This window comes from Phycodurus eques, chromosome 22 (assembly GCF_024500275.1).
Source record: "Phycodurus eques isolate BA_2022a chromosome 22, UOR_Pequ_1.1, whole genome shotgun sequence".
Taxonomy (NCBI): Eukaryota; Metazoa; Chordata; class Actinopteri; order Syngnathiformes; family Syngnathidae; genus Phycodurus; species Phycodurus eques.
In genome coordinates this window covers 1793198-1817920 of record NC_084546.1, presented here as the reverse complement: position 1 = coordinate 1817920, position 24723 = coordinate 1793198, and the positions used below count along the sequence as shown (strand labels likewise).

The 24723-nt window shown below is 46.8% G+C and overlaps 4 protein-coding genes across 6 annotated transcripts in view; 2 read left to right on the top strand and 2 right to left on the bottom strand.

The window, feature by feature from the left end:
* LOC133397019 (liprin-beta-1-like) overlaps positions 1-11179 on the top strand; it is a 36930-nt gene extending 25751 nt beyond the window's left edge. Inside the window, 24 exon segments of the mRNA XM_061667406.1 lie at positions 834-913; positions 1681-1886; positions 2389-2469; positions 2622-2735; positions 2799-2909; positions 3548-3640; positions 4071-4173; positions 5476-5537; positions 5605-5656; positions 6531-6640; positions 6825-6898; positions 7444-7480; positions 7617-7743; positions 7898-8006; positions 8070-8334; positions 8651-8762; positions 8839-8849; positions 8851-8928; positions 9346-9468; positions 9530-9655; positions 9999-10187; positions 10665-10793; positions 10871-10936; positions 10996-11179. Coding sequence (XP_061523390.1) covers positions 850-913; positions 1681-1886; positions 2389-2469; positions 2622-2735; positions 2799-2909; positions 3548-3640; positions 4071-4173; positions 5476-5537; positions 5605-5656; positions 6531-6640; positions 6825-6898; positions 7444-7480; positions 7617-7743; positions 7898-8006; positions 8070-8334; positions 8651-8762; positions 8839-8849; positions 8851-8928; positions 9346-9468; positions 9530-9655; positions 9999-10187; positions 10665-10793; positions 10871-10936; positions 10996-11091 — 2538 coding nt within the window. The 5' untranslated portion in view covers positions 834-849 and the 3' untranslated portion in view covers positions 11092-11179.
* Positions 11180-13394: 2215 nt separating this feature from the next.
* On the top strand, positions 13395-21021 carry LOC133397096 (protein mono-ADP-ribosyltransferase TIPARP-like). 2 transcript variants are annotated; one of them, XM_061667584.1, is made up of 6 exons: positions 13395-13909; positions 14023-14191; positions 15078-15265; positions 15341-15601; positions 15668-16120; positions 21005-21021. In XM_061667584.1, exons 1-5 carry the CDS (start codon positions 13401-13403, stop codon positions 16104-16106), a joined length of 1566 nt encoding a protein of 521 aa, XP_061523568.1. In that variant the 5' UTR covers positions 13395-13400; the 3' UTR covers positions 16107-16120; positions 21005-21021. The 2 variants fall into 2 exon arrangements, with proteins under 2 accessions (XP_061523568.1, XP_061523567.1); XM_061667583.1 differs by lacking the exon at positions 21005-21021 and having other exon boundaries at positions 15668-16391.
* tulp3 (TUB like protein 3) lies at positions 16202-22333 on the bottom strand. 2 transcript variants are annotated; one of them, XM_061668317.1, is made up of 12 exons: positions 22248-22333; positions 19741-19791; positions 19145-19193; positions 18913-19075; positions 18609-18842; positions 18422-18543; positions 18150-18344; positions 17972-18084; positions 17796-17910; positions 17620-17718; positions 16952-17123; positions 16202-16866 (listed from the first exon to the last, which is right to left on the bottom strand). In XM_061668317.1, the coding sequence occupies exons 1-12, from the start codon at positions 22265-22267 to the stop codon at positions 16733-16735; spliced, it is 1467 nt and encodes a 488-aa protein (XP_061524301.1). In that variant the 5' UTR covers positions 22268-22333; the 3' UTR covers positions 16202-16732. The 2 variants fall into 2 exon arrangements, with proteins under 2 accessions (XP_061524301.1, XP_061524302.1); XM_061668318.1 differs by having other exon boundaries at positions 19145-19190.
* A 269-nt stretch (positions 22334-22602) lies between these two features.
* Positions 22603-24687, bottom strand: rhno1 (RAD9-HUS1-RAD1 interacting nuclear orphan 1). Its single transcript, XM_061668039.1, is given in 4 exon segments — positions 22603-23614; positions 23616-23696; positions 24242-24423; positions 24579-24687. Coding segments are annotated over 3 exon segments (720 nt in total). The 5' UTR covers positions 24401-24423; positions 24579-24687; the 3' UTR covers positions 22603-23134.
* Positions 24688-24723: the final 36 nt, after the last annotated feature.

Sequence of the window (24723 nt, the reverse complement as noted above, 5' to 3'; positions counted from 1 at the left end):
GCTGAGGTTTTTGGTAACAGGCTTCTTGTGTTGTGTTGTGCCAACGACACAGGAAATGAGGTAAAGCCTACAATGATGTGAACAAGGAAAGCCACTGTCCTCACGTTAGTTGAGCTCATGCCCGTCGCGGGAAAAATCTTCATCGATAAGCGTCTGATGGACTAAACGTGACAGAGACAATCCTCACTTGGACATGCCAGAGCGACGTGGGGGCTGACACCCCCACGTGTTGCAGAATAACACCATTATTCCTTGAGAGATGCCAAGCGTTGGACTGAAAAGACGCCCACCGCTGTGCTCTGGAGCAGTGGGAACTGGTTGCACTGAGTGACCAATCCCATGAAGGCGCGTGATCACATGATAACCGCCAAGCAACCTCCGAGCGGCTGGCGTTTAGGATGGATGGGTTAGAGTTCGGCGCGTTGTTTTTCCATCTCTTCCACAATTGTCTTTCTTCAATCATCTGATTGGCAAAAAGTTTTTTTGGGGGGGGCGGGAATTATAACGCCACTGGTTGTGATTTTTTTTTTTAAACTAAAAATATAGGTTATTATAAATATTTTCGTACTCGTAGTTTGTCGATAGCAAACTTAGTCCCTAAACTCCCGCGAAATGACTTTCTGCAAGCTTCCGCTTGGTCAAATGACTTTTTGTTGTTAGATATTGAGCATCATCGGTTGCAAGCACAATGCCAAGCCCAGGATGGAGCAGAGCAAAGTACGCCCCCCCCCCCCCCCCCCCCCCCCCCCCCCCCCCCCACTGTACCCTGAAAAAGTGGGAGTCAGTTGAACTGCTGTACCTTTTCCACAAGTGACTTGGTTCTTCCCTGCCAGGTGATTGGAGGAGAAGATGATGTCTGACGCCAGCGAGATGTTGGCGGCCGCCTTGGAGCAAATGGACGGGATCATTGCAGGTAGGAATTGGGGGGGTGCACATCTGGAAAGCATTGCAGTGCATGCTGGGAATGTGCCCCCAAAGACCCCCTCATTTCACCCCTACCTGCTATGTAATGTGAGCCCCTCTGAATGTGAGCTTTGGAATAACGTTCCTGTTTCTGCTGCTGCTACTGGACAGCTTCCTTCTTGGAAAAAAAACAACAAGTTTCCATTGTTCCGTGGCGGGATGCATGCTAATGATTATTCAAGCTTTGGCACTTTTGCGCGAAGGCTTCACTTTTTTTTTCCGCTGACCTTTCCAATGGGAAGGAGGATGACATGAGAAAAAGCCCTTCCCCCCACCACCACAACCATCCCTGCAGAAAGCACGGCCATCGTTGTTTTGATATTGAAAGATGACGAATAAAAAAACAGTAGGGCCTGAGGCTCAGAGCTAAATGTACATATTGAGCTAACACAATAAAAGATCATAAGTATGAGTGTGTCGACATGACAAAATTGCCTAGGGAGACTTGTCACATTAACATGTCAGGCTGGGGAACCTCACGCCATTCATTTTTACATTATTATTACTTTCTTCAATCTTCTGATTGGCTGAATGGTTTTTGTTTGTGTTTCTTTGATGATTTGATTCAGTTGCAATGCACGTCAAACAGAAAGGTGACTCTTTGTTGTGCCGGGCTCGGATACCGTGGACTATTCCTACGTCCTTTCTTCAGGCTTCTGTTTGGTTAAGTTGTTTTTGGTCACCTGTTTCATAAGTGGTGGCTTGTTGTTGTGCCAGGCTCCAAGGCCATGGACTACTCCAACGGACTGTTCGACTGCCAGTCCCCCACGTCGCCGTTCCTGGGCGGCCTGCGGGTGCTGCACCTGCTGGAGGACCTGCGGGCAGCTCTGGAGCTCATGGAGAACGCAGAGCGGGACAACCTACGTTGCCAGATCCCCGACGCCACTGCCGAGGGCCTGGCCGAGTGGCTGCAGGGACGAATGGTAAACGTCTTCGCTTGCTGCAGTTTCGGCTTATCTGGACGCTATCCAGAGCGTGACACAAATGTCTAAACTAATCGGCGGAGACACTAACCAGGCTCTAGAAGTCCTGCTCTGGCTGTGTCGCCTCGCGAAACGTTGTGCTATGACGTGCTGAGTGAATGATGGGTCTTCCAGAAAAGAAAGGAAATAGTTTCCATCGGCCAAACTCGTGCTGTATTTTTTTCTTCCACCAGTGGTTGTGTTGTCAAAATGAATGCAATTCTGGGAGGAAGAAATGGGGGACTCGAGCCTCGACTTGACTCGAGTCCAACAGAAATTGCCAATTGCAGGAGTTTGCCCTTATAACTTGGGACTTGCTTAAAATTGAAGGTTAAGATTTGACCCTTACTTATGACTTGCAAATATGTGATTTACTCCCACCTATGCTTGGAGGATCTACAAAGAAAAATTGTACTTTAATCATGACTTTAAAGAAACTTAAGAAGGTTGTCAATGGTTACAGACAAATGGCAACAGCTCAGAGGCGGTCTACCAAGAGCGCTTGACCAGACTGGAGAGTGACAAAGAGTGTCTAATTCTTCAGGTTGGTCAGTCAAAGTGTCTCCTATCGCCTTAGTTTTCATTTTTAATGTGATAAAGTTACAGGACCATTTTAATTTGGCTATGAGATTCTGGAAAAGCTCGAGATTGATCTTGAAATGTGTCCTTGAACACAGTATGATGATGGTCTTGTAGGTCAGTGTCCTGACAGACCAGGTGGAGGTCCAAGGGGAGAAGATCCGGGACCTGGACAACTGCCTGGACCTTCACCGGGAGAAGCTCTGCGCCTCTGAGGAGCTGCTGCAAAAAGTATGAATGAGAAAGAACATCAATTGCAGTCCAACATAACGAGCGTTTGTGTCTGATCCAAAGGAATTGTTGACCCGCTCGGCACTGGAGACCCAGAAGCTGGAGCTGATGACCGAGGTATCGGGTCTGAAGCTGAAGCTGAGTGCAGTGGAGAGGGATCACAGAGATAATGAGGTAGTGCACCCCACTTGGCATGTCAGAAGATGTTCCAAGCCTAATGTAAGTACTACTTACTTCTAAATTGAGGCATGAAACTAGTCAGCCCTCAATTGTTTGTTTGTTACAATGGTCCATGCACACTTCCTCATCACGATTAACATTTAAGAAGGGTGGTCTTACAATATCTACTCTGAACTTGAAATTTGTCCCACAGCAAGCAATCTTTCTTTTCAGAAGCAAACTAGTCGGGCCTGAAATAACTTCGCCCTCTGCTGGACGCTGCCGAGTAGTGAAAGCCATCTTGGCGTAGTTAAAATCCCACCCGATTCACAAATCGTTAAAAATCGATGTATCATACCCATCTAAACCCGACATGCATCAGTCTGTGCAAAGCGTCATCTTTTGTAACCGATCTGTGCACTCTTGTATCCACCTGGCTGGCCCTCCCAGGTCATTGTTTTGAGTGTCGCCGAGGTCCATCGCACTCAGTCAGTGTCATGTGACAAGAAAGAACCCCGAGCCGCCCCGTGTGCCACTCAGGCAGCTGTTTCCTGCCCAAAAATCCAGCATCAACACCCCTCCCGGCCCCCGGCCACCCACCATCTCCATAAGGCCACGTCTGGGAAAATCACACTCTTATTCCTCCTCTGCAGGATTTGTACCGGGAAGTAAGCGAGTTGCGTTTGCGCGTGGCTGATATTGAGAGTGAGCGTCTGCAGTGCGACGGGAAAACCAAAGCTTGTAAAGTGAGTGATTTCTTTTTTTTTTTTGCCCCCATCCACCCACGGTGACTCTTACTCTTCCAAGTCAATTGTATTCATATAGCGCCAATTGATTGTAGCAGATGTAAAAGTGTGGCCGTGTCTTGACAACTTTTTTTGTTCATCCATCCTCCGCTCTTAACGTCTTTCCCTGCTACTAACGCCATGTCAAGGCTCCGAAGCGGACTGTGAGAGCTGAGGTGAAGGTTTGAGCGCCTCATCCGCTTCCTCTTTGTTGTGCCCTTCAAAACCCGCCGCTTCCTCCTCACTGCTCTCCCCGACTTTTCTCCACTCTGAATCTAAGTGCTTCCACCTCTGCCACCAGTCACCTACACACCATAACTCCGCAGTAAGAACACATTTGAATGAACGCTTCGTCGGCGCAGTTGTGTGACTTTAATTAACTTGCATGCAGGAAGAGCTGCAGCTGCTGCAGCGGGAGTTGGAGGAGCGAGAGGCGGAACTTAGGAGGTTGAAGGACGAGAGCAGACCGAGGGCAACGGAGGTGGGAGAGAGAGGTGATGTGACGCAACATACACATCAACTCACTAAAAAAAAAAAACACTGGAGGACAAAAGCATGACTTAAAAAAATGACTTGGGAAGGATTTTTCTAACCAAATCATTTTTTTCCAAAAAGTAACAAAAAAGTTTTAAAAAAACAACAACAAAAGAAAACACGAGTGAGAATGAAACATTACTTTAAAAAAAACAACTTTTAAAGTGATACTGACCTGAAAAACACTAAAAAAAAAATGTTTTTTAAAGTAAAAGTGACTCAAATAACAGCACTAAGAACAAAGGTAATTTAAAAAAAGAGACATAGCTAATACGAGTTGCGATCAACTTCTTAAACACCTAACCTATAATTCCATTACAACAAGCTGGCAATTTTTTGACTTGAGTTCGTTGTCACATTTCTGTGGGGCCAATTATGTATTACTCGTGCACTCACTGTAGTTGTCTCGCCATGCTGCACTATTTGCATATACTGGCCACTCATGCCAGAGTAGCATCTGCTCCATTTGCACACTGATTGAGGAGTATCTGTAACATTTGCACAACCGACATTGTCCCAGATGATCGCACTACTCGTCACTTTAAACCGCATACACTCCTTGAAGTCTCAGCGCCCTTTGCACAATGGTCATTGCACCGGACTATTGCAATATTAGTCGTTCGAACTGCTCTAAGTGCTCGAGGACTCTGCATCTTTTTGCACAATTGTTTTTTGTCAATGTCTTTATGTCCCCAAAGTGTTCTGTAAATTGACTGTTTGTTGTACTAGAGCGGCTCCAACTACCGGAGACAAATTCCTTGTGTGTTTTGGACATACTTGGCAAATAAAGATGATTCTGATTCTGATACCAAAGCTGCCACCCAGTCTGTTTTACTCAAAACAAGATTAAAACTTAATGACAGCAATAACAACAATATAAAAGAAATAGAAAAGAGTAAACGGAAGCAGAATGTTGGATGAAGAGCCATTTTGCGCGGATTCCTTCTATTTCGTCACAGTCTTGCAAATTACACGGTAATGAATCCACTAAAGTTCAGTCTGAGGCTACTAGACTTCCTCGTTTCTTGTTTATTGACAGCACTTCAGTCCAGTTATCTGCCTTCTGTACAACCTTTTGCCATTGTTAATCTCTCCAAGATGTCATCACGCCAGTAGGAATATTTTCACAGACGTGCTATGATTAGATTGGCTGCTTGCATTCTGCTGAATACTCAAACAAATGCGAAATAGTAACCGTGCGCATCTCGGCGTGTGTTTGCATTCAACACAAAGTTGCTCAAGTGCGTTTGTGTTCCTGCCAGATGCCGAAATGTCCAAGATGAAGACGCTGTTGGACTCGCTTATGTCGTCCAACGATGAGAAGGTGCGGCAGAAAAGAACACACCACATCACATCAAGTCCCTCACGTCTTTTATTTGTTTTGTCGCCAGGAGCGAAGGATCAAAGAGTTGGAGAGCACGCAAGTTCTGGATAAAATCAAAGGTAGAAACCCAAAAGTCATTAAAGTCTTGTGGACAAAAGTATTGTGACACGCCCAACCACGAGTCACTGTATGTTTGACATGAGACAAAAAAACAAAACATAAATCCCTCAGAAAAACTCCAGAATTTCGAAAATAATTTCCTGCCTAAATGGCTACATTTCTATACTATTAGTCAATAAGTGATATGTTTGTGTGTTTATACGAGTGCGTTTGCATTTAAATGTTGGGATGGGACGGGTGGGTTTTTGTTTATTTCCTGCTATTAGTCTTTTTTTTATCTGTAAAGCACTTTGGGTTGTATTTTTAATGTATGAAAAGTGCTATAGAGATAACATTTGATTTATTGATTGAAAAATTTCCTAAAAAACACTAAAAGAAAATGTTTTCTGACAAATGGGAAAACATTCACATCTTCACGCGCCATAATGTTGTAAATACAGTCGTGCCTTGAGATACTACTTCAGTTTGTTCCGTGACCATGCTTGCAACTCAAAACACTTGTATCTCAAATCATTTTTCCAATTAAACATCCGCAACATCAGTGCTCATTCCGTTCGCCTGTCTATGGTGTTTTGCATTGTTTGTTAGCATTAAGCTATACGAGCAAAGCTATGTGGCTGTTTTACTGTAGTTACATATCTAATTATTTTTGTTGTGTTTCATTGAAGTTCCAAGTCTTTTCTAAATTTAAAATGTTGCCCCCTTAAATGGGCAAAGAAAATGACAAAATCATTCCCACAGCTGCACTAAAATAGAAAGTTTTCTCACTCACACAAACTAAAACTTTGCACAGATGCAAGCCCATGTTTTCTCAAAAGAGTGAAAACTCTTGTGGGTAACATGTCCCAATACTTTTGTGTGGCGTCCTCTCAGAGAGTCCGAAGGAAGACGACTATGCCGACATCCCAGATGATCGGTCGTTTCCTGCCACCAGCGAGGTCAGGCTGGCGTCGGAGGGCGAGACAGGAAGGCTCTCCGTGGAGGTAAACACAACCCAGCTGTCTCACACACACACACACACACACACACACACACACACACACACACACTGCACACTTCCTCTCCACGTCAATTACAAATCCAAAGCTCCTTATTATGAATTCTGCCGCTTTTGGGAAAATATGTCGTGACTTTTAATCCTGTTTTTCTTCCTCATCCTCGCTGCAGTCTAGTCCAGGCATCACCGTGCTGGATGAGATTAAGGAACTCGATCGAGAGCGACAGCTGCAGGCGGTCGAGAGGTATTGCATGCAAATTTGCTTTTTCTTTTTAATATTAATAATACATCCATCCTTTTTCTGAGCCGCTTATCCTCACAAGGGTCGCGGGAGTGCTGGAGCCTATCCCAGCTATCATCGGGCAGGAGGCGGAGTACACCCTGAGCCGGTTGTCAGCCAATCGCAGGGCACACATAAACAACCTAGGATGCATGTTATTGGGATGTGGGAGGAAACCGGAGTACCCGGAGAAACCACACAGGCACGGGGAGAACATGCAAACTCCACACAGGCGAGGCCGGATTTGAACCCGGGTCCTCAGAACTGTGAGGCGGATGTGCTACCAGTCCACCTTTCGCCTACATTATTTACTACTATTCATTATTTTTATGTAATAAATTGTATTTGTATAATGTTTTTTTATTACATAAAAAATATTTTCTATCTACGCTCATAGTATATGGCATGTTTTTATTTTATATTCTGTTTAATTATACATCAAAGCTTACAACCTTAAACATGTCTTAAATCTTATTTATTGGTATTGTTGTTAACTCGTGTGATTTCAGAGCCTCTGAGGTGGCTTCACGCAACACCAATGAGCAGGTTAGCTCAGCTCGTCATTGTGACACCTATCACTGCTGTGTTTTTTTTTGTCCTTGTGTGGCTCCTGGTGGGAGTACAAAATCCAACCCACATCCTGTCTTGTGTGTTTTCATCGTGTCTTTGCTTCCCTTTAAAGGCAAAAAGCAAGTGTAGATCTTTGGCCAGTGAAGACACTTTCGGGGCCAAGAGGGTCCGCGCATCCTTCGGTCGAGGATTTTTCAAACTGCGAGGAGGCAAAGGCACGAGCAGCACACCAAACCTCGGTCAGACAAAATACACTCAAGAATTCATTTAACACTTGCATTTGATCATCTCACGTTTGGACATGATGTGTAGTATTATGACATCATTTTTAACATGTCGTGATGTATGGTACGACATCCGAGACGCTGACTTTTTAACAATTACTTGTTGCAGCCGAGACGGAAGGCAAAGTCCCGGAACACCTGGACTTGGCCGGCTCTGCTTCGCCCTTGCCGCCTGAGAGCAAGAAAAAGTCCAAAGGCTTGAGGAAGTTCTTGGGCAGGTAGGGAGCCAGCTCAACGCCATCTCGCCATCTCGCCCTCTACGATGCGGCTTTTTTTCTCAGGCTGAAGAGAAGCCACTCCACATCCTTGAACCCGGACGACGAGGCCGAATTCCGGCGCGGGGGCGTCCGGGCCACGGCCGGGCCTCGCCTGGGCTGGTCCGCGTCTTCGGTCAGCGGCCTGGACATCCCCTTTTCACATTGGACCCGAGAAGACGTGTGCGAGTGGCTCCACGAACAAGGCCTGGGCTTGTACGCGGAACCGGGTCACAACTGGATCCATTCGGGGCAGAGCCTGCTGCAAGCCTCCCAGCACGACCTGGAGAAGGTAGGTGCACATAAACTGAGACATTATTAATGTAAAATGATGTTTCATGTGATAGTTTGAAAACATGACTGTATGTACATATTGTGAGGCCGTATAATATCACATGATGTTTTCAATATAGTATGACATTATTGTCATGATGTGTAGTAAGACCTTTTTAACACGGCATGATGCATAGTAGGACATTTGTAACATAACGTGATGTAGAATATGATAGTATACATTAAATATGACATGATGTTCAGAAATGATGTTTTTTTTTTTTCGAATAGGACAATGAATGAAAGACATTGAATTTTTCATTTGTTCTCCCCAGGAGCTGGGCATGAAGCACCCTCTGCACAGGAAGAAGCTCCAGCTGGCCCTTCAGGCTCTCCACTCCCATGAAGACCTCCACAAAGGCAAACTGGACCACAACTGGGTGACACGTAAGTGGGCCTCCATTTTTTTTGGAGACGTGGAGGTGAGCGTTACGGGATGTCAACGGTACCGCGTGTGTTCCAGGCTGGCTGGACTGACGTGGGCCTGCCGCAGTACAAGAGTCACTTTGATGAGGCCAGAGTGGACGCACGCATGCTGCACTACATGACCGTGGTCAGAACAACACAGCACGTTTTCATTTTCATGATCTGATGTTTCGTCAGACATTTTTTCCAAAGGACAGTACAGCAGTACAGTCTGTTTTTAAGTATGACATGTCTAAAACGACATCATTTTTAATGATTTTATATATATATACACACACACACACACACATACACTTCGGGCGCCCACTATTCACGGGGTGGATAGGGAACAGGCCAAACCGCGAATAGCGAAAATCCGCAGATAATCGACGGCCATTATAACTGAATTGAAAAAAAAAATATATTTATTCATTTTTTTAAGTGGGGATGAAGTGCCATTAATCATTTTCACCTTCAGTTCCCCCTCAAAAAAGAAAAAAAAAATCAGCGAATAGGGTATGGGGAAGTCCACTGAACTTGTCGTGCTGTACTTGCTGTGTTTTAGGAGGATCTCTTGTCCCTGAAGGTGGGCAGCGTGCTCCACCACCTCAGCGTCAAGAGGGCCGTGCAGGTCCTGCGCCTCAACTCCTTCCAGGCCGACTGTCTCCGGCGCCGCCCCACCGACGAGGTAAAACGACCGATCGTTCGACGACGCTCACGAATTGACGTTACCTTCTCGCCGTCTTCAGAAGCACACGCGACCGGCCGACGTGATCCAGTGGAGCAACCACCGAGTGATGGAGTGGCTGCGCGCCGTCGACTTGGCCGAGTACGCGCCCAACCTCAGAGGCAGCGGTGTGCACGGGGGTCTCATGGTGAGGACGTGGCAATAGCAGTCTCAGGCTCAATATTTTTCAATAAATAGGTTAGGGATTACCTATAGATGCCCTAAGATAGCACCAAATCACTACTTTTATATTACACAGGGCTTTGGCTTGTCTAATAGAAGCTCCTAAACTCATTTCAACTTGGTTCCTGGGCACCAAGATGGTGCCAAAGCACTACTTTTATCATAGACAGGGTTTTGTCATCTTGTGGCATCTTAGGGCGTTTCAGAAAGAGACAAGAAAGGAGCAAATTGAAACTTTTCTGTGAATAACGGAGCATAGGTTACTGCGGGTCGGTCTGACTGTAACCATTTTTTGTCTCATCTGGAAGGTTCTGGAGCCCCGCTTCACGGTGGAGGCGTTGGCTCTGCTGCTCAACATCCCGCCAGGAAAAACGCTGCTGCGGCGCCACTTGGCGACGCACTTCCACTTGCTGGTGGGAGCAGACGCGCAGAGGCTCAAGCGGGAGTGTCTGGAAAATCCTGACTATGTCGTGCTCACGGCCGCGGCCAAGGTCAAGGTGGGACACCAGACCGTCGGCGTTTTTCAAGTTTTCAAGGCCATTAAAAGATGTTTGGAAGGCAATTTAAAGACGATTGAAAGATGTTATAAAGGTGATTTGAAGATGTTCTAAAAACAATTGAAGGGCATTTGAAAGCTGTTTTAACGCTGTTTTGCGAGCGGTTTAGGGGAGCATTAAGACATTTAAAGAATTAGGAGCTTTAAAGGCGTTTTTTTTTTTTAAAGACATTTTACAGGCCTTTTATACAAGTTGATACAATTATACTTTTAGAGATGTTTTAAAAGGAGAGGAGTTTAAAATGTTTATTTTTAAAGATGTTCTTAAGACATTTTGAAGGCGTTTTAAATGTGTATTACATTTATTTTACAGGCCTTTAAAAGGCATATTCTATCCATTTTGAAGATGTTTTAAATGTGTATTAAAAATGTTTTAGAGGTCTTTTGAATCCCACCTTTTTGTTTCTGCGTCCGGCAGCCGAGACGTCTGTCGTTCGGCGGCTTTGGAACGCTCCGGAAGAAACGTCACGACGACGGCAACGAGTACGTGTGCCCCATGGACGTGGGCGGGCGGCTCAACCAGGACCACCCGGAGCAGCTAGAGCAGGTTAAAGCGCTTCTGGCCTCGTCGTCTTCCCGATGGTGTCATTCTCCCCCGCCGATAACACGTTTGTCTTGAGCCAGATGGACGACTCCGAGGGCGCCGCGAGGCAGATCGGAGCCTTTTCCGAGGGAATCAATAATCTGCCGGTGAGGAAATGCTCGTCAAGTGAATACCTTACCTTACCTCAGCCGCTGTCTGCTTTCAGAGCATGCTGGAGGACGAGGAGGTTTTCGGGGAGATCTCAGCAAGCCCACGAGAGGGCAACCGATCCGACGACGACGCCACAAGACTCGACAAATAACGCTACATCGTGTGTGTGTGTGTGTGTGTGTGGTTGCGTGACTGTTTGCATGTTAGTTAGCTCAAAGAGGAAAGAAGACGTTATTTGGGAGAACACTTGTTATCAAACGTGCTGCATACAACTCAATACTGCATTTTTTTTTTTTAGCAATAAACAATTGAACAAAACTTTATCATTTTCTTTTTGTTGTTTTTTAATAAATACTGTTACTCGGGTAAGTCAAATAATTGATTTGCATGAGTTCTTAATTCTTGTAAGAATGTTTAAAAAAAGCCTTTCATAATGATTCATTTCTACCAAAAAGTACAATTAGAAACGTGACATATTTCAAACGTTTTAAAAGTGTCCAATGTTTTACTCATGAAGGTAGTCGTAAGATCACAGAGCTCCTGCGCTGACGTGTTGCACTTTTCTTTACAATTTTCCTCATTGTGTTGTAAAATGCGAGACCGCGTGCCGTCTTGTTGTCCTTGCATTTTGTACATTTGCTCAGTATTTACGATTCATTCTTGGCGGGCGGGAGACCAGCGACAGTTGTTTTCAGTTTCTAATTGTACGGTTCTTTTCTGTTTACTTTGATGTATACCGTGTATTGTTATAACATGATTTGTGGCCAGATCACCCTTGAAAAGGAGGCCTGGTCTTAATATCGGTTTCGATTTTCTGGCGAAATAAAGGTTTTGATTTATTGGTTGACTTAAGGTTGGGAAAATAATGACATTTTATTTGCAAAACAATAAACTAATTCTAATCGGAATCTTTTCCCAAAAAAAATATTCCTTTCTGCAAAATAAACTACAAATTGAATTTCAGAAGTATTTCAGTAATAAATATTTAAAAGGTATTGGAAAACATAGTTAATGAACAAACGCAAAGTTTTCATCAATATTTTAGTAGAGGGGTTATATTGAGAAAAGTATTCATATTTCCCTTACTATGACGACAAGTCATAGTTCAAGTCCTAATTACGTATTTTAAAATTCACGGGTAGGTTTCCCACAGGCAGAATTATTGTGCAAACGGATCTCCATTTTGTGCACCTTCCTCTTGTTACTTCTCGTCCATCCTCATCCTCATCCTCATCGTCGTCTTCGTCTCCGTCCAACGCACCCGCGCAGGTAACAATTACAAATGTGCAATTAACTCGACGAGTGCGCGCTAAGCGCAACGCAACATCGGACCTCCAAAGCAGCTTCAATATAAAGCGACGTCAGTGTGAGTCTTTGGTGTCTTTGCCTTTTTCCAAAGCAGACGAGCTAGCACGTAGCCTGATTGAAGCCACTTCTTGGAGGGACTGACTTGGTAATGGCACTTCGGTACATTTAATTATCGATAAAAGGCCTACTGTTGCACCACGTCGAGAGAGGCCTCGCTCACTGCTCCAGTTTTTGAGGGTGTACAATAGAGAATTACATTTACAGACTCCCTCATAATTCCAATGCCAATTAAACTACAATTATGGCTACAAATAAGCAGCAGCACCTCGAATAATATTGTGTACCAATATTAAAATACAGCAGCTAAGGCTTCAATGGTACATGAAAGTTGAATTCAAAAATACCTAAATGTTTAAAAGCAAACAGTTCTTCAAGATTAAATGCAAATATATTGAGCTCAAAAGTTATGTGCGACCGGACTGTACTTTTTTTTTTTTTTTTTTTACCACTAGAGGGAGCCTTGTAATCACTAGCCACACTTTGACAATCACTGCCACAGGAATTTAAAGGTTTTACAAATACAATACGGAATGTTACAATCAATTCACTTTTATTTATTTTTTTCCCCCCCCAAGAGATTTTTTTTTTTTACTTTATGTGAGTAAAGTTTTTATAGTTCAACTTCTTTCCAAGAAGAAAAAATACAAGAGAATAAAGTCATAGTTTTCAAAACTATAGTTATAGTTTATATAATAAAGTTGATGTTTGACAAAGGAAGAAAGTCATATTTTACCAGGTGCATTCAAAAAATAAAAAACTTTATTCTCAAAGAAATGTCTTTTATTCTTGTAACAGTGCACCATTTGCTAATATATATATATATATATATATATATATATATAATTCCTGTAATAATACGTTTTACTCTTAAGGGGGAAAAAAAAAAACTTTACTCATGCAGGGATGTCATATTTATGTATTGTGATGTCACAATCATATCGGAGCTTTTGATTGGCCCAAAACTAAGGGAAGGAGGAGTCATTGGTTTCGTATGTCTGTTTTTTAATTGGTCCCAATGTGTAGTTATAAATGTTTTTACATAACACAACATAATAATTGACTGAAAAATTATTTTGCAGACCCTTGCCAGGGATGAAGCGGAAGATGTCTCCGGATTTGGGATCTTCCCAAGATGCCCCCCGGCCTTCATTTGTCCTCCTGCAGATGCCGGTGGTCAGCGCAGAACTCCTGCCCCCTGAGGTGGACGTCACCTGGACGGTGACACCCTACTGCCTCAGCGCTCACCTCACCCCCAGGGGCGGTGCCGGCGGTCCAAACTGTTTCGCCGCTCACAACTCGTGCCTCATGCTGACTGCCCCCCGGCTCCCGCAGCCGCTGCCCGCCGCCCAAGACCCGGTCCTCCCTCCTGTCCCTTCGGTTTACACCTGGAGTTCTCACCACGTGGACATCTGTGACAGGTTCCTGCTGGGGATGTGCAGGGGCCCCGACTTGTGCAAGATGCACCACACGCTGTTCCCTTTCCACTGGCAACTGTACAGCAACGTGGCGCGGCGCTGGGTGGACATCAGGCCCAGGGCCCAGCTGCTCCTGGAGCGCATGTACTGCAACGTGGACCGGGAGACCGTCACCCTCAAAGACAGGTGAGTCCGATTTTAGCCTGCCAAATATCTGTTGTGACTGAGCAAGATAGTCTGACTTGACTTTTGACTCCTCCCATTTCTTGGCTCTGATCTAGTCCAACCTTTCTCCGCAGGTACGCCAGCTTCGACCTGCTTCTGGATGACATGGAGATAGTGGACACATACAGATACAGTAGTGTCAGGCGACTGAGAAACTCAGAGAGTCGCCTCTTGAACCCGCACTTTCCCTCCGAGTGGCGCATCTACTGGTGGAACAACAACGGATGGGAGGAGTATGACAAGGTCGTCGTTGACCTCAATTTTCTACCACTTACTAGGTCCTGAGTTGAGAAGCACTTGGCAAGATCTCAATAAATATGTGCAAAATATAACCAAACAGACTCAATTCAGAAACACAGTCAGCAATTTTGGGGGAGACATTATTATGCTTTTTTGAGCAAAATACGACATTACAACATCTCCCCCTGACTACATTTGCTTTTCCCCAGTTCACTGTCCTGCGTGAAAGGTACTGGGGTGGAGTGTTGAAATCAACCCACTTCCGAGGTAGTACCAGAGGCATAATTAAAGGTCCCATATTTTGGCTATCTAGACCTCCACAGAGTGACTCTCTAACATGGACTTAGTAGAAAAGTGTCACTCTGGTTTTGTCATAGTGTCCAGAAAAGCTACTTCTGTTTGAACCAGTTTTGTACCCCCTTTGTCCATATTTGACTAAGACCGCTCCCTTTCCTCTGATCGGTTGCGTCCGTGGAGAAGATACACTTGTCAGAGCACACATGTTGGTTATGTTGAAAGCACTGGCTCGGGAACAAAGAGGGAGGCAGAGATCTTCGCTAGTGATGTAGATAAGCTTGAGAATTTCAAAACACTTGATTTCACACCTCTTTGCAGAATAAAAACATCTGTGGAGCTCAGCGTGAACGATTTAAATTCGTATTTTACATGTTTACTGAGGCACCATAGAGACAATATTACATCCCAAATACTAGAAAAAGTTGGATTGGCAATATACAGGACCTTTAAGGCGGACTGGTGTACCTGGGAAGGTGCAATATTTTCACGATGACTTTGTCCCTCCGTTCCGTCAGGAGCACCTTTCATGATTCTGTCTAATTGACGCACCACGGTGATTGGATGTAAAGATGTGGGGTGGTGATGTTTTCAGGCTGTGTCCGCCCTGCTCTTGCAGAAGATGTCCGCCAAGGAGGTGGAGTGCTCCTTCATGGCGGGCTCGCAGGAATACAAGGTGAACTTCATTACCATGAAGCAGAGCAACGTGGCCTCAGGCTTCGAGAGGGAGGTCCGCTGCCGACCCGTCTACCGCCCGCTCGAGTCCCTCCGCCCTCACCTCAAGTGGGTTACTCGTCCCGTCATGTTCTGCTTTTCCTTTACACGTGATGGATCTTTCGCCATACTCTCCTGAATCAGGACAGTTGTCCAGACAGAGCCCATCCAGCATGCTCATCATCCCAACTTCAACACGGACCCTTTAGAGGACTTCACCACGTGGTATCCTCCCATTTGGTGTCTGACCTTGGAGCAGGATTGTTGCGTAATCGACGTTCCGGCCGGCACGCGGGCCTTCCTGGCAGTCCAGAAATTGTTCTATGATAGCCTGTCTGAGACCAAGGTGGATGTCATTGTCATCCAGCAGGTCCAGAACTTCCTGCATTGGGACAAGTACCAAAGGTACAGAACCCGCAAACGCATCAGAGGCGTGATAAACATATAATTGGCATTGTTTTGCACTGGTAGGCACAAGGTGTACATGCAGAAGAAGCACGTTGGCTCCGGTGAGCGTCTGGAGCGTCACCTTTTCCACGGGACAACCCGGAAAGCAATCGACGACATCTGCCACAACAACTTCGACCCGCGCGTGGCCGGCACCAACGGAAGTCTCCTGGGCTACGGCTCCTATTTCGCCACCTCGGCCTCTGTGTCCCACTTGTACACTGACGAGACGCCGCCCCATCAGCTGCGCCATATGTTCCTGGCCAAAGTCCTGGTGGGGAAGGTGACCAAGGGGGAGCCCAACTACCGCCGCCCGCCCCCAAATGGCTCTGAGACCTGTTTCTACGACGCCTGTGTGGACTGCGTGTCTGATCCCAATATGTTTGTGGTTTTCGACAGCTGCCAGTGTTACCCGTACTACCTCATAAAGTACAAAGACCTGAATGCCGCCGTCGAGATCTGAGGGCTGTCAAATCTGTGAGTTTGAAATTCACTTCAGATTAAGTTATACAATTGTGAGAAAGGAAAAAAAATACTGTGAGGCCCTTTTATGTTCCAAACATTTTTATTTGGGTTATTGAGCACAAGTACTTCTGTTTTAAAACGGTTAAGGTTTTCCCTCTTAGTCTCAGTACTTGGCAGAAATGTTCCCTGTAAATCTTGTTTTCTGTTCAAATGCATTGCACTTTATTGCGAAATGTTCATGCACGAGTTTTGTTGTTGTTAAGAAGCAAATCTATTAAATAGCTGTTGCTCAAAACGGTTCGCTGTTTTATTTGGCCAGTTAGGACAAATTTGTGATATGACAACTTTTTTTTTATTTACAGTACTTATTTATAATCTGTGCAATTTTGCATGCATGTCAACAAGTCACAAAGCAAAAGCTATTGACAAAAACTTAAGGTAAGAATAATGCACTTGCCATACAAGACAAAAGGATAATAAAATATGAGTTATAATGGTTGAGCATGTCTGGTTAGGCGGTTTGTCCTGCTGCAGGAAAGCCCAGTTTGATTCCGACGGTGGGCAAGCGGAGTCCTCAGTCATTGAAAAACGTTAACCTCATTTGCCAAATGGGCGGAGTCCGGTTCATTCGCACGCCAGCTTGCTGTCGAAACTGGACAGGCCGATGGCGAAGGCCTGCAAGGCGCACATGGGGTAGTTGTAATCCAGTGTGAAGATGTCCTCAGCCACTCGGCCAAACTGCATAACGATGTAGTCAGCTGATGCGGACGCAAGAAGACGGACAGGGTCAATCGTCCCGCAGAGGATGAGGACGTCTGAAATTTCGGGGTGTCGGACACTTACGTTCATTGTCGTGGACTATCTGGAAGTTCTTGATGGAGGCCTGAGTGACGCGCCCGTGGAAGTTGAGCACGTAGGACTGCGTGTCATCGTTCCACACGGGCGCCTTGTTGTGAAGCTCGATCAGGTTGTCCAAGGAGTGACTTTGCCAGCGGCTGAGCAGGCTCTCCTGCTCCTGAGAGGCAACAAGAAGGGAGGGAGTATAATACTGTGGCAGAAACTCAACCAAAAAGACAGCTACTGAGGTGGCACCAGAGCCGGTTCGCAGTAGAGACAAAAAGGTGGTGCCAGACTCGGTGACTCGACTGCGTGTGGTCATCACAGCTCCCTGACTACAGGTCTCGGGTGCAGTGATCACTGATCACAGGTCCCTGGTTCGGGCACCAGAGGTCCCTGATGGGGTGATCACAGGATCCTGGTGTGGGGACCACAGGTCCCTGGTGCGGTCACCAGAGCTGCCTAACAACAAGTCCCCGGTGCAGTGACCACAGGTCCTATGTTGTGGTCACCACTTACCAAGTGACCACGGGTCCTCGGCGAGCTCACAACAGGTCCCTGGCATGAACTTTAGACCGGCATTTTACTGCAAGAAGCCAGTAAACTCTCGTCGCTGTCACTGTTAAAATACTGTCGCTGATACTGCCTCAGTGGGTAATGGGTCGGTGACTCACGTTCTGGGGCCTCACGGGCACTCGCTCAAAGTTGCCATTCATCCCCGGGATGATGACAGTCATCTTTCGCGGGCCCTTGAATCCCAGCACGTTGGTTTCCTGGCCGACGGCGGAGAGAAGGACGAATGAGGAATTGGGGAATTGGTGTAAGGCGGTGGTTTTCGTGCATCACTCACATAGCAGACAGCGGCCAGCTCCTGCCGAGTGTTGCTGTCATCCATGGCAGCGAGTTTCTTACAGGGGTTGGCGCCGTTGTTGTACACAGTGAATTTGGTGCCCATAAGGTTGGACCTGACAGAAAGAACACCCGTAACGACCGCTACCAATCGAGGTCGGATCTCCTGGTTTTTACCTCAGCTTGCCGATGAAGCTCTCTCCTTCTCGTGAGAGATCGGTGGGGTCTACTGACATGAGGTAGTTGGACGTCTTGCTCTTCTTCCTCTTCCTACCTGCCAACAAGAAAATCTGAGGGGGAAAACGAGCAAGTCAGTCAAGCACCACAACTTGGATTAGATGTGAGTCGGCCTTACCTTCTTGCCGTCCTCCTTCTCCATGTGCATGTAGTATGTGGGGTAGAGACCGCGATCCATGCCCTTCTTGTCGCGGGTGATCCGGCATTTGACTGTGGCGCCACGTGGCGCAGGAAGCAACACAAACTCCTCTAAATTGGACACCTCCAGAAGAGACGAGCTCCTGGAGGAAGGCGAGCCGCCGGCGACTGCCTCCTAGGAAGAGTTTGCACAAGATCCGGTGAGATGTGGCGAACGAGACGCCGAGCATCATCGCAGACCCGACTGCTCACCGGCTCCTTGGAGCTGGTGGCCGAGGCGGGCCTCGTGGTCTCCTCGCTGGGCGTCGGGGATCGCGGGCGCTCTTCCTCATTCTCCTCACTGGATTCATCAAAGTTCATGCTGCCAGACAGACCTGGCCGAGGACATTTTCAGTCCACAAACAACTCCTAAAAAAACTCCCAAGTCTTGTTTCATCACCTTGTTTCCGCAGTAGTTCGTGGATGTCCGTCTTGATTTTGTGCGACGTCTCTGTATCTCCGGCCTTCTCTGTGTCCCCAGCGGCCGCAGCTGGAGAGGGAGGCGGCGGAGGCTGGGGCTTGAGCGGGGTCTGATTCTTAACTTGGCCCTGGGACTGGTTCGTGGAAAGGATCTGGATTTTCATTCCCTTTTTGGGAGTTTTGGATCCCAGAAAGGCTGCTGGACCATTAATACCTATGAGGAAGCAATGGGAGTTACAATCTGGAGGGGAGAGAGGGCTTCTTCTGTCTTTCGCTGGTCTCACCGTCCACAACGATGTCGTTGGCATTGCCGAGAGGCGAATCCACCAGCGGCGCCTCCTCTTCGCCACGCCGCGTGCGGGTCCACCGGGGGCGGGCCTCCGTGTTGGGCTGTACCATGAGGGGTTCCTGGCGCTTCCGCCGCTGCTTCTGCTCCAGCAAGGACCTCTGCGACGGCACCCAGAGATAAGTTACACGTTGAAGTCATTCACGACACGACGTTAGCGCACCGCCTACCTGTTTCTCCAGCTTCTGCTGCATGATGCTGTGGTGATCGTCAAATCTGCTGCGGTGATGGGAAGGGAGAAGGAGAAGCGTGACTGAGTGACATGACATTTGGTGGGCAGTGACGAGCTGTGCATTTGGTACCTGGACCTTCAGTGGGGATTTACCCGACTTAATCGACCTCCGACTACCGCTATTATTACATCACAATACGAGCAAACTGCGCACCACTGGGTGGCTGTTTCTAGCTTGAGTACACCCACAGAAAAGTCTGAAAAGCTGAAAGAAAAGTGAGGTGTGAGGTGCTCCGAGGCAGGAAACTGAAAATGAAGGAAGCATAGGCGAGAATACCCCCGGCGGGTTGAGGCTGGCGGCCTCACGTCGCTCGGCTACAGCGAGAAAGGGCAACAGCAGGGAGCGAGGGCTTTGAGGCGGACCCGTCCGCGGGAATACTACTTCTTGTTTCATATGACAAATGCTGCAGGAGTACAAAGTGTTTGTCTGGATACTTTGGTAGATACTTTGGAGTAATTGTTGAAGGGTTTGTACTCAAGCAGCTCTCCTCACTCTGAGAGCAGTTGTCGCTGATAGGGTGGGGGTGCGTTTACCTTGTCGTCGTCGTTGTTGAACTGGACCCGAAGCTGGCGGCGCTTGAGGGTCTGAGAACATCCATTTGCCGAAGGAAGAGAAGGAGAGAGAAGCGTTTCAAGCAGTTTTTCTCAACTTTTGTCACTCTGGGACCCGCATTATCCTGACTCACTTTTAAAGAGGTTTAGAACAGTAAAGAGACTGCAACCCACTGTAATTACATTGAAACTTGTTCAAACATAAGTCTTAAACATATTTTAACACACCCAAAAAATGTCCTGTGTTTCACAGAAGAGTCTGCTTATTTCTATTGTGCAAGGTGGTGGCGCTATCGTGAGTAACTGACAAGAGAAGCCAGTACCTAATCATATGCCACGTACATAGCATGCACATTTGCGCCTGTGTGACTTTTCTTTTGACTGTGGATTATATTTAGTCCTCCTGCTTATTTCTATTGTGCATGGTGGCAGCGGTCAGGGTAACCGGCTAGCGGAGCAATCGCAGGGATCTTTTTCTCGTGGGATTCCAGTCACGCGCCTTCAGCCATACAGTGCAGTCGTGTACAAGCACAATACAAAACATATTGTTCCATTAGTAGCACTCTGACAGTTAAATATTGCGTAATATCGTTTGTTGTCGGTTAACGCAGTGTTCCCCTACCTTTACTGAGCCAAGGCAAGTATTTTACATTTGAAAAACCTCACGGCACACCACTGAACAAAAATGGCACAAATACACAGGTGAATTGTACCTTCTGCCATCTCGTAAAAGCGCATTTAATTGTTCTGCCTGTCACTAGCCCCTCCCAGCACCTGCTGGGCAGAAGAGCATCACGAGTACCTTGCTTTTCAGCCGTTGCGAATGAAAAGCAGACAAAACACAACGGAATCTCTGCGTCTCACCTGTACGACCGGCGACTGTAGACGGGCTGCGACTCCATCCTGGTTTTAAACGACGCTCATTCCCGCCTCGGAGCGCTCCGAGATACCCGCTCGTAATGTGTGGAGCTAACTCAAGACGCGGGAGTGAATGGCTGACCGACTGGCGAGGTGGAGTCGGAGGGTATCGTTGTCATGACATCCACGCGATGCACCAGGATCGGCCATGGTTGAAATATGGTTGAAAGGGAAAACTCAAGGTGCGCGTGCCCTCCAGGGACGTGAACTTGACTTCCTGACTACCTTCCTGCAACTTTTTGAGCAAATGCCCTTCTTTTACCAGAGTATTTACTATTGCCGCAAACACTCACCTATCGGATTCCCCGCACCTAAATCTCGTTGCTAGGAGACCAACATGCAGCCTTTCGTGTGAGAGCGACAACCCCCGAGTGCTCGCTTTGTGCGTTTGTCCTCAGAGACGACGTTAAAGTGACACGGACGTCGACTGATGAGGATCGAGGGGACGTGCGGGTCTCACCGGCGGGAGTAATTGCATGGAAAGAAGTTGGCAAGAGGCGGTAATAACGGCGTATAGCACCTGTATACACTGTAATCATGACAAAGCAAAGGGCAACAACCAGATGATGTCATTACACTGCATTGTAAGCAAAATATGAATATAAGGGGAGAAAAAGCTACTGTGAAATGATGTGTACGGGCATATTTTAAACATCCATGAGCTCTGCAGTCTTTCCCAGGTGCCTTCGGCTCAGAGGAGGGACACCGGTCACCTGTCGATCGCAGCGCTCACAATTGAGTCCTCAATGAAGCAAACATGCATGCACTTGGAATGTTGGAGGGAGCCAGAGTACGGGGGAAACATGCAAACGCCACATGGGAAGAATGAGATTCGAACCCAGAACCTCACAACTGCAAGGGGAGACATGCTAAGATGCTTGTGCCTCGCTCATACGCTGCATTATGGACTAAATATTCATACAAGGTGAAGAGAAGCGACTAGTCGGTGATGCATTTTAGCTGGTTTTAACCATGCCCTGTCATTATTGTATTCCGTCATCAAAAGGGACAATTATTAGAATAGGAGTGATGCGAAGAGCTGATTTTTGTTTTTGTTTTTTAATATTTTGTGACATTGCTTCACAGGAATGCAGTTGGAAACAAAACGCAGCAGGCGAGCAAGTCCAAGCACGCATAAACTACCCCCCCCCCCCCCAAAAAACCGCCTCTCCCCCGTCCCTTTATGACTCAGTGAAGTGCAAACTCATGATTAACTGCATGAAAAACGCGATTTTATTTGTTTTGTTTGTTTCATCGAACAGGGCAAAAGTCAACTAAAACACAAACTGACACCGCGCACTCGCTTTTACGTTGTCAGCAACGTTCAATGATGGATTCCGGCGTTTTTCCACTTTAGCCTCTAAAGTTGCTAATCGCCACGGAAAGTTTGGACTGCCTCTTTACCGTTAGCACTTAGCATTAGCCCGAGTCGTCTCTTTTTCGTCTAAAAAGTTACGATCGACTCGTTTTTCGCGTGACAAAAACGCCGCCGTATCCATGGCGACTCACCGCTTGCGAAGGAGACGCATTAAAAAGTGACTAAAAGTGAACATCAAGTGGTTTGTTCTTACCTGATGCTGTAATAACTCATGTTTATCCGTGGTTGCTAGGGAAGAGCTTCGTGCGGACGTTTTTCGCCCAGGAGCAACTCCGTCCCTAGTAACCGCACGCGCCAGCAAGGGGCGTCCTCATTGGCGGACGACTCAGCCCGGCCGCGCGTGATTGGTGGACTATGCGGAAGGGGACGGGTGGAGTGGTACGCACGAGTTTTCGTCGTGTTTTGACTTTCTCAGTCACAAAGTGAACGTTTTGACGCCAAGAGACTAATTAAAGGTTTGCTGCTGATTTTACAGTCGTCTCCTCTTTATCGTGCTGCCATGCATTATTTTGACATAAAATAGACAATGTTTATAATTTATTCCACAGTTGATCGGAGGGAAACTACACCAAAACAACATTTGTAACACAGTAGACATAATTAAGTCACGCAATCACTTGGTCTACAAAATGAATGATATACAAGACATAATGAAGTCAAACAACCCCTTTAAACTTGTTTTATAGATGTAGTGCACGCCTCCGGTGCTGCCTCACAGTTTTATGGTGCAAAAAGCGGAAGACACGAACATCATCCCTGGATGCTGGCTTAAACGAGGTCGAGAGAGGTGCACTGTAATGTCCCCAAAAATAAATAAACCCTTAGAAATATTGGAAAACTCCAAATTGCCTCAGCTTTAGTGCATCAACCCGGGTTTAAATCTCATGTGTGGAGTTTGCATGCTTTTGCAGCTTCCTCCCGCATTCCAAAAACCTGCGTGCGCCATTTAAGGCTCCAATTTGCCCGTAGTTGAGAACATGAGCGTGAATGCGCCGGCTCACTTGTGACCCCAACGGAGAGAAGTGCGAAAGAAGATGGCTGCATGACTGATTTATACGCAACAAAAACAGTAATCATGTCTCAGTGTAAACCGGCGACGAGCTTGTCGCATTCCGCCAGCCGTCCTCTCGCTTCCAACGTGGCCATCGACTGCGGCCGCCGCCTCCAGGTCACCTTCAGGCCGTAGTCGCGCTCGGGCGTGTCGGGCACCAGCACGTCGGGTGGCTGCCGGCTCGGCGGAGTGCGCGGCAGAGCGAGGAGCCGGCGTGCGCATGGCGAGGAGATGCCACCGCCTTTGAGTGTTTCTTTTGGAGCGTCCACATTAGGTGTTGCCCAGAGGTTGGAGGAGGCAGCGTCATTCTGCTTTTTCAGGACTCGTCTTTTGGGCGCGTCCTGGCACGCGACGCTTTTGAACGGCCGTCCCGCAGAGTCCGTCACGCGGCTCCCGCTCGCTGTCGCCACGTGCCGATGTCGAGGGTGCCCGTTCGACTGGAACAACAGCGAGGGGAACTTGCCGGCGGGCTTCCTGAACAACTGGGCGCAAGTGTCCCGGATGCCGGTGACCGAGTCGCGCTTCCTGCGCCCTGCCGCGTCTCGCCGGCGGGGCTGCGGCCTCCACAAGCGTGTCAAACTGTGGGTTCACCTGAGAAAAGAAACAAGGAATCAAGTTAACTATTTGCCATAAAAGAGTGAACCCGCTAGTATTACGCGAAAGATTCACTGAAATGAATATAAATCCATTTTACTGCATTTAAAACATTGAAATTTTAATCCAGTACATGTATTGCTTTTCAAGTACAGTACATTTTGAAGTACAGTTCAGTTGTATTTACCATTTAAGTACAATACATATGCATTTAATCTTGAGGAAGTTTATATTTTTGAAACTGTATGCAAGTAAAATTTCTATTGAACTTTTATTTGCAAAACATTTGAATTGAATCGTCCATATTTACTGTTCAACCCGTGCATAATGTTAAATTGGCTTACCGTAATAAACGAAATAAATAAATGATAAAAATAAAGATCCATGTTAAGGGGGGGGGGGGGGACTGTTATTGATGAACCCGTAGGCCTACTATGTTACTGTACTTTTAACTGCTGATCCTGATTTGAGAGGTAAGTGTTTTTCTGGTGGTATTCGGTGCTAAAACGTTGGAGAAGCACCGCCATCAAACGTCAAGTTACCCAGGAGGCGAGGTTGCTGCGTGTTTGCGTTTCAGTGAAGAATTGTTTGGGGTGCAGCGCAGCCCGGACCTCAGGACCGGATTGGAGTCTGGTGCCGCACACAGGCCGCTCGGCGAACAGCAACGGAGGCTTCGCAGTCTTGGAGCTTTTGCGAGGCATTAAAAGACACCATGTCCTCAGACCTGGAGGATATGGAGGATGTCGAGTGTTTTCCTTTTGAGTTCATCTCAACATGACACGATCGCAGTTTGAGAGGCGCATGTTCTACACTGACGACGCGCTTCCAAGGATAACATGATCTCTGTTGTATTTAAGACCAATCTCAAAGTTCGCTCACCTTAAACATGATCTTCTTTCGTTGCATTGTAACCATATAACGTATATTTGGCAGTTATTTTGCTATTTTTGCTCGACTTTTCGATACCCTGAAGTTTTGATCCAATGTATTTCCTGTTACGTCTAGTTTCACATCCCATTGGCCA

Coding starts and splice junctions, on each gene's coding strand:
- LOC133397096 (XM_061667584.1), top strand. CDS start 13,401: ATGAAGCGGAAGATGTCTCCGGATTTGGGATCTTCCCAAGATGCCCCC. Junction 14,192..15,077: donor GATGGGAGGAGTATGACAAG/GTCGTCGTTGAC, acceptor TGATGTTTTCAG/GCTGTGTCCGCCCTGCTCTT. Junction 15,602..15,667: donor CATTGGGACAAGTACCAAAG/GTACAGAACCCG, acceptor TTGCACTGGTAG/GCACAAGGTGTACATGCAGA.
- tulp3 (XM_061668317.1), bottom strand. CDS start 22,267: ATGAGTTATTACAGCATCAG. Junction 19,194..19,740: donor TCAACAACGACGACGACAAG/GTAAACGCACCC, acceptor CCATCACCGCAG/CAGATTTGACGATCACCACA. Junction 16,867..16,951: donor GATAGTCCACGACAATGAAC/GTAAGTGTCCGA, acceptor CGTCCGCATCAG/CTGACTACATCGTTATGCAG.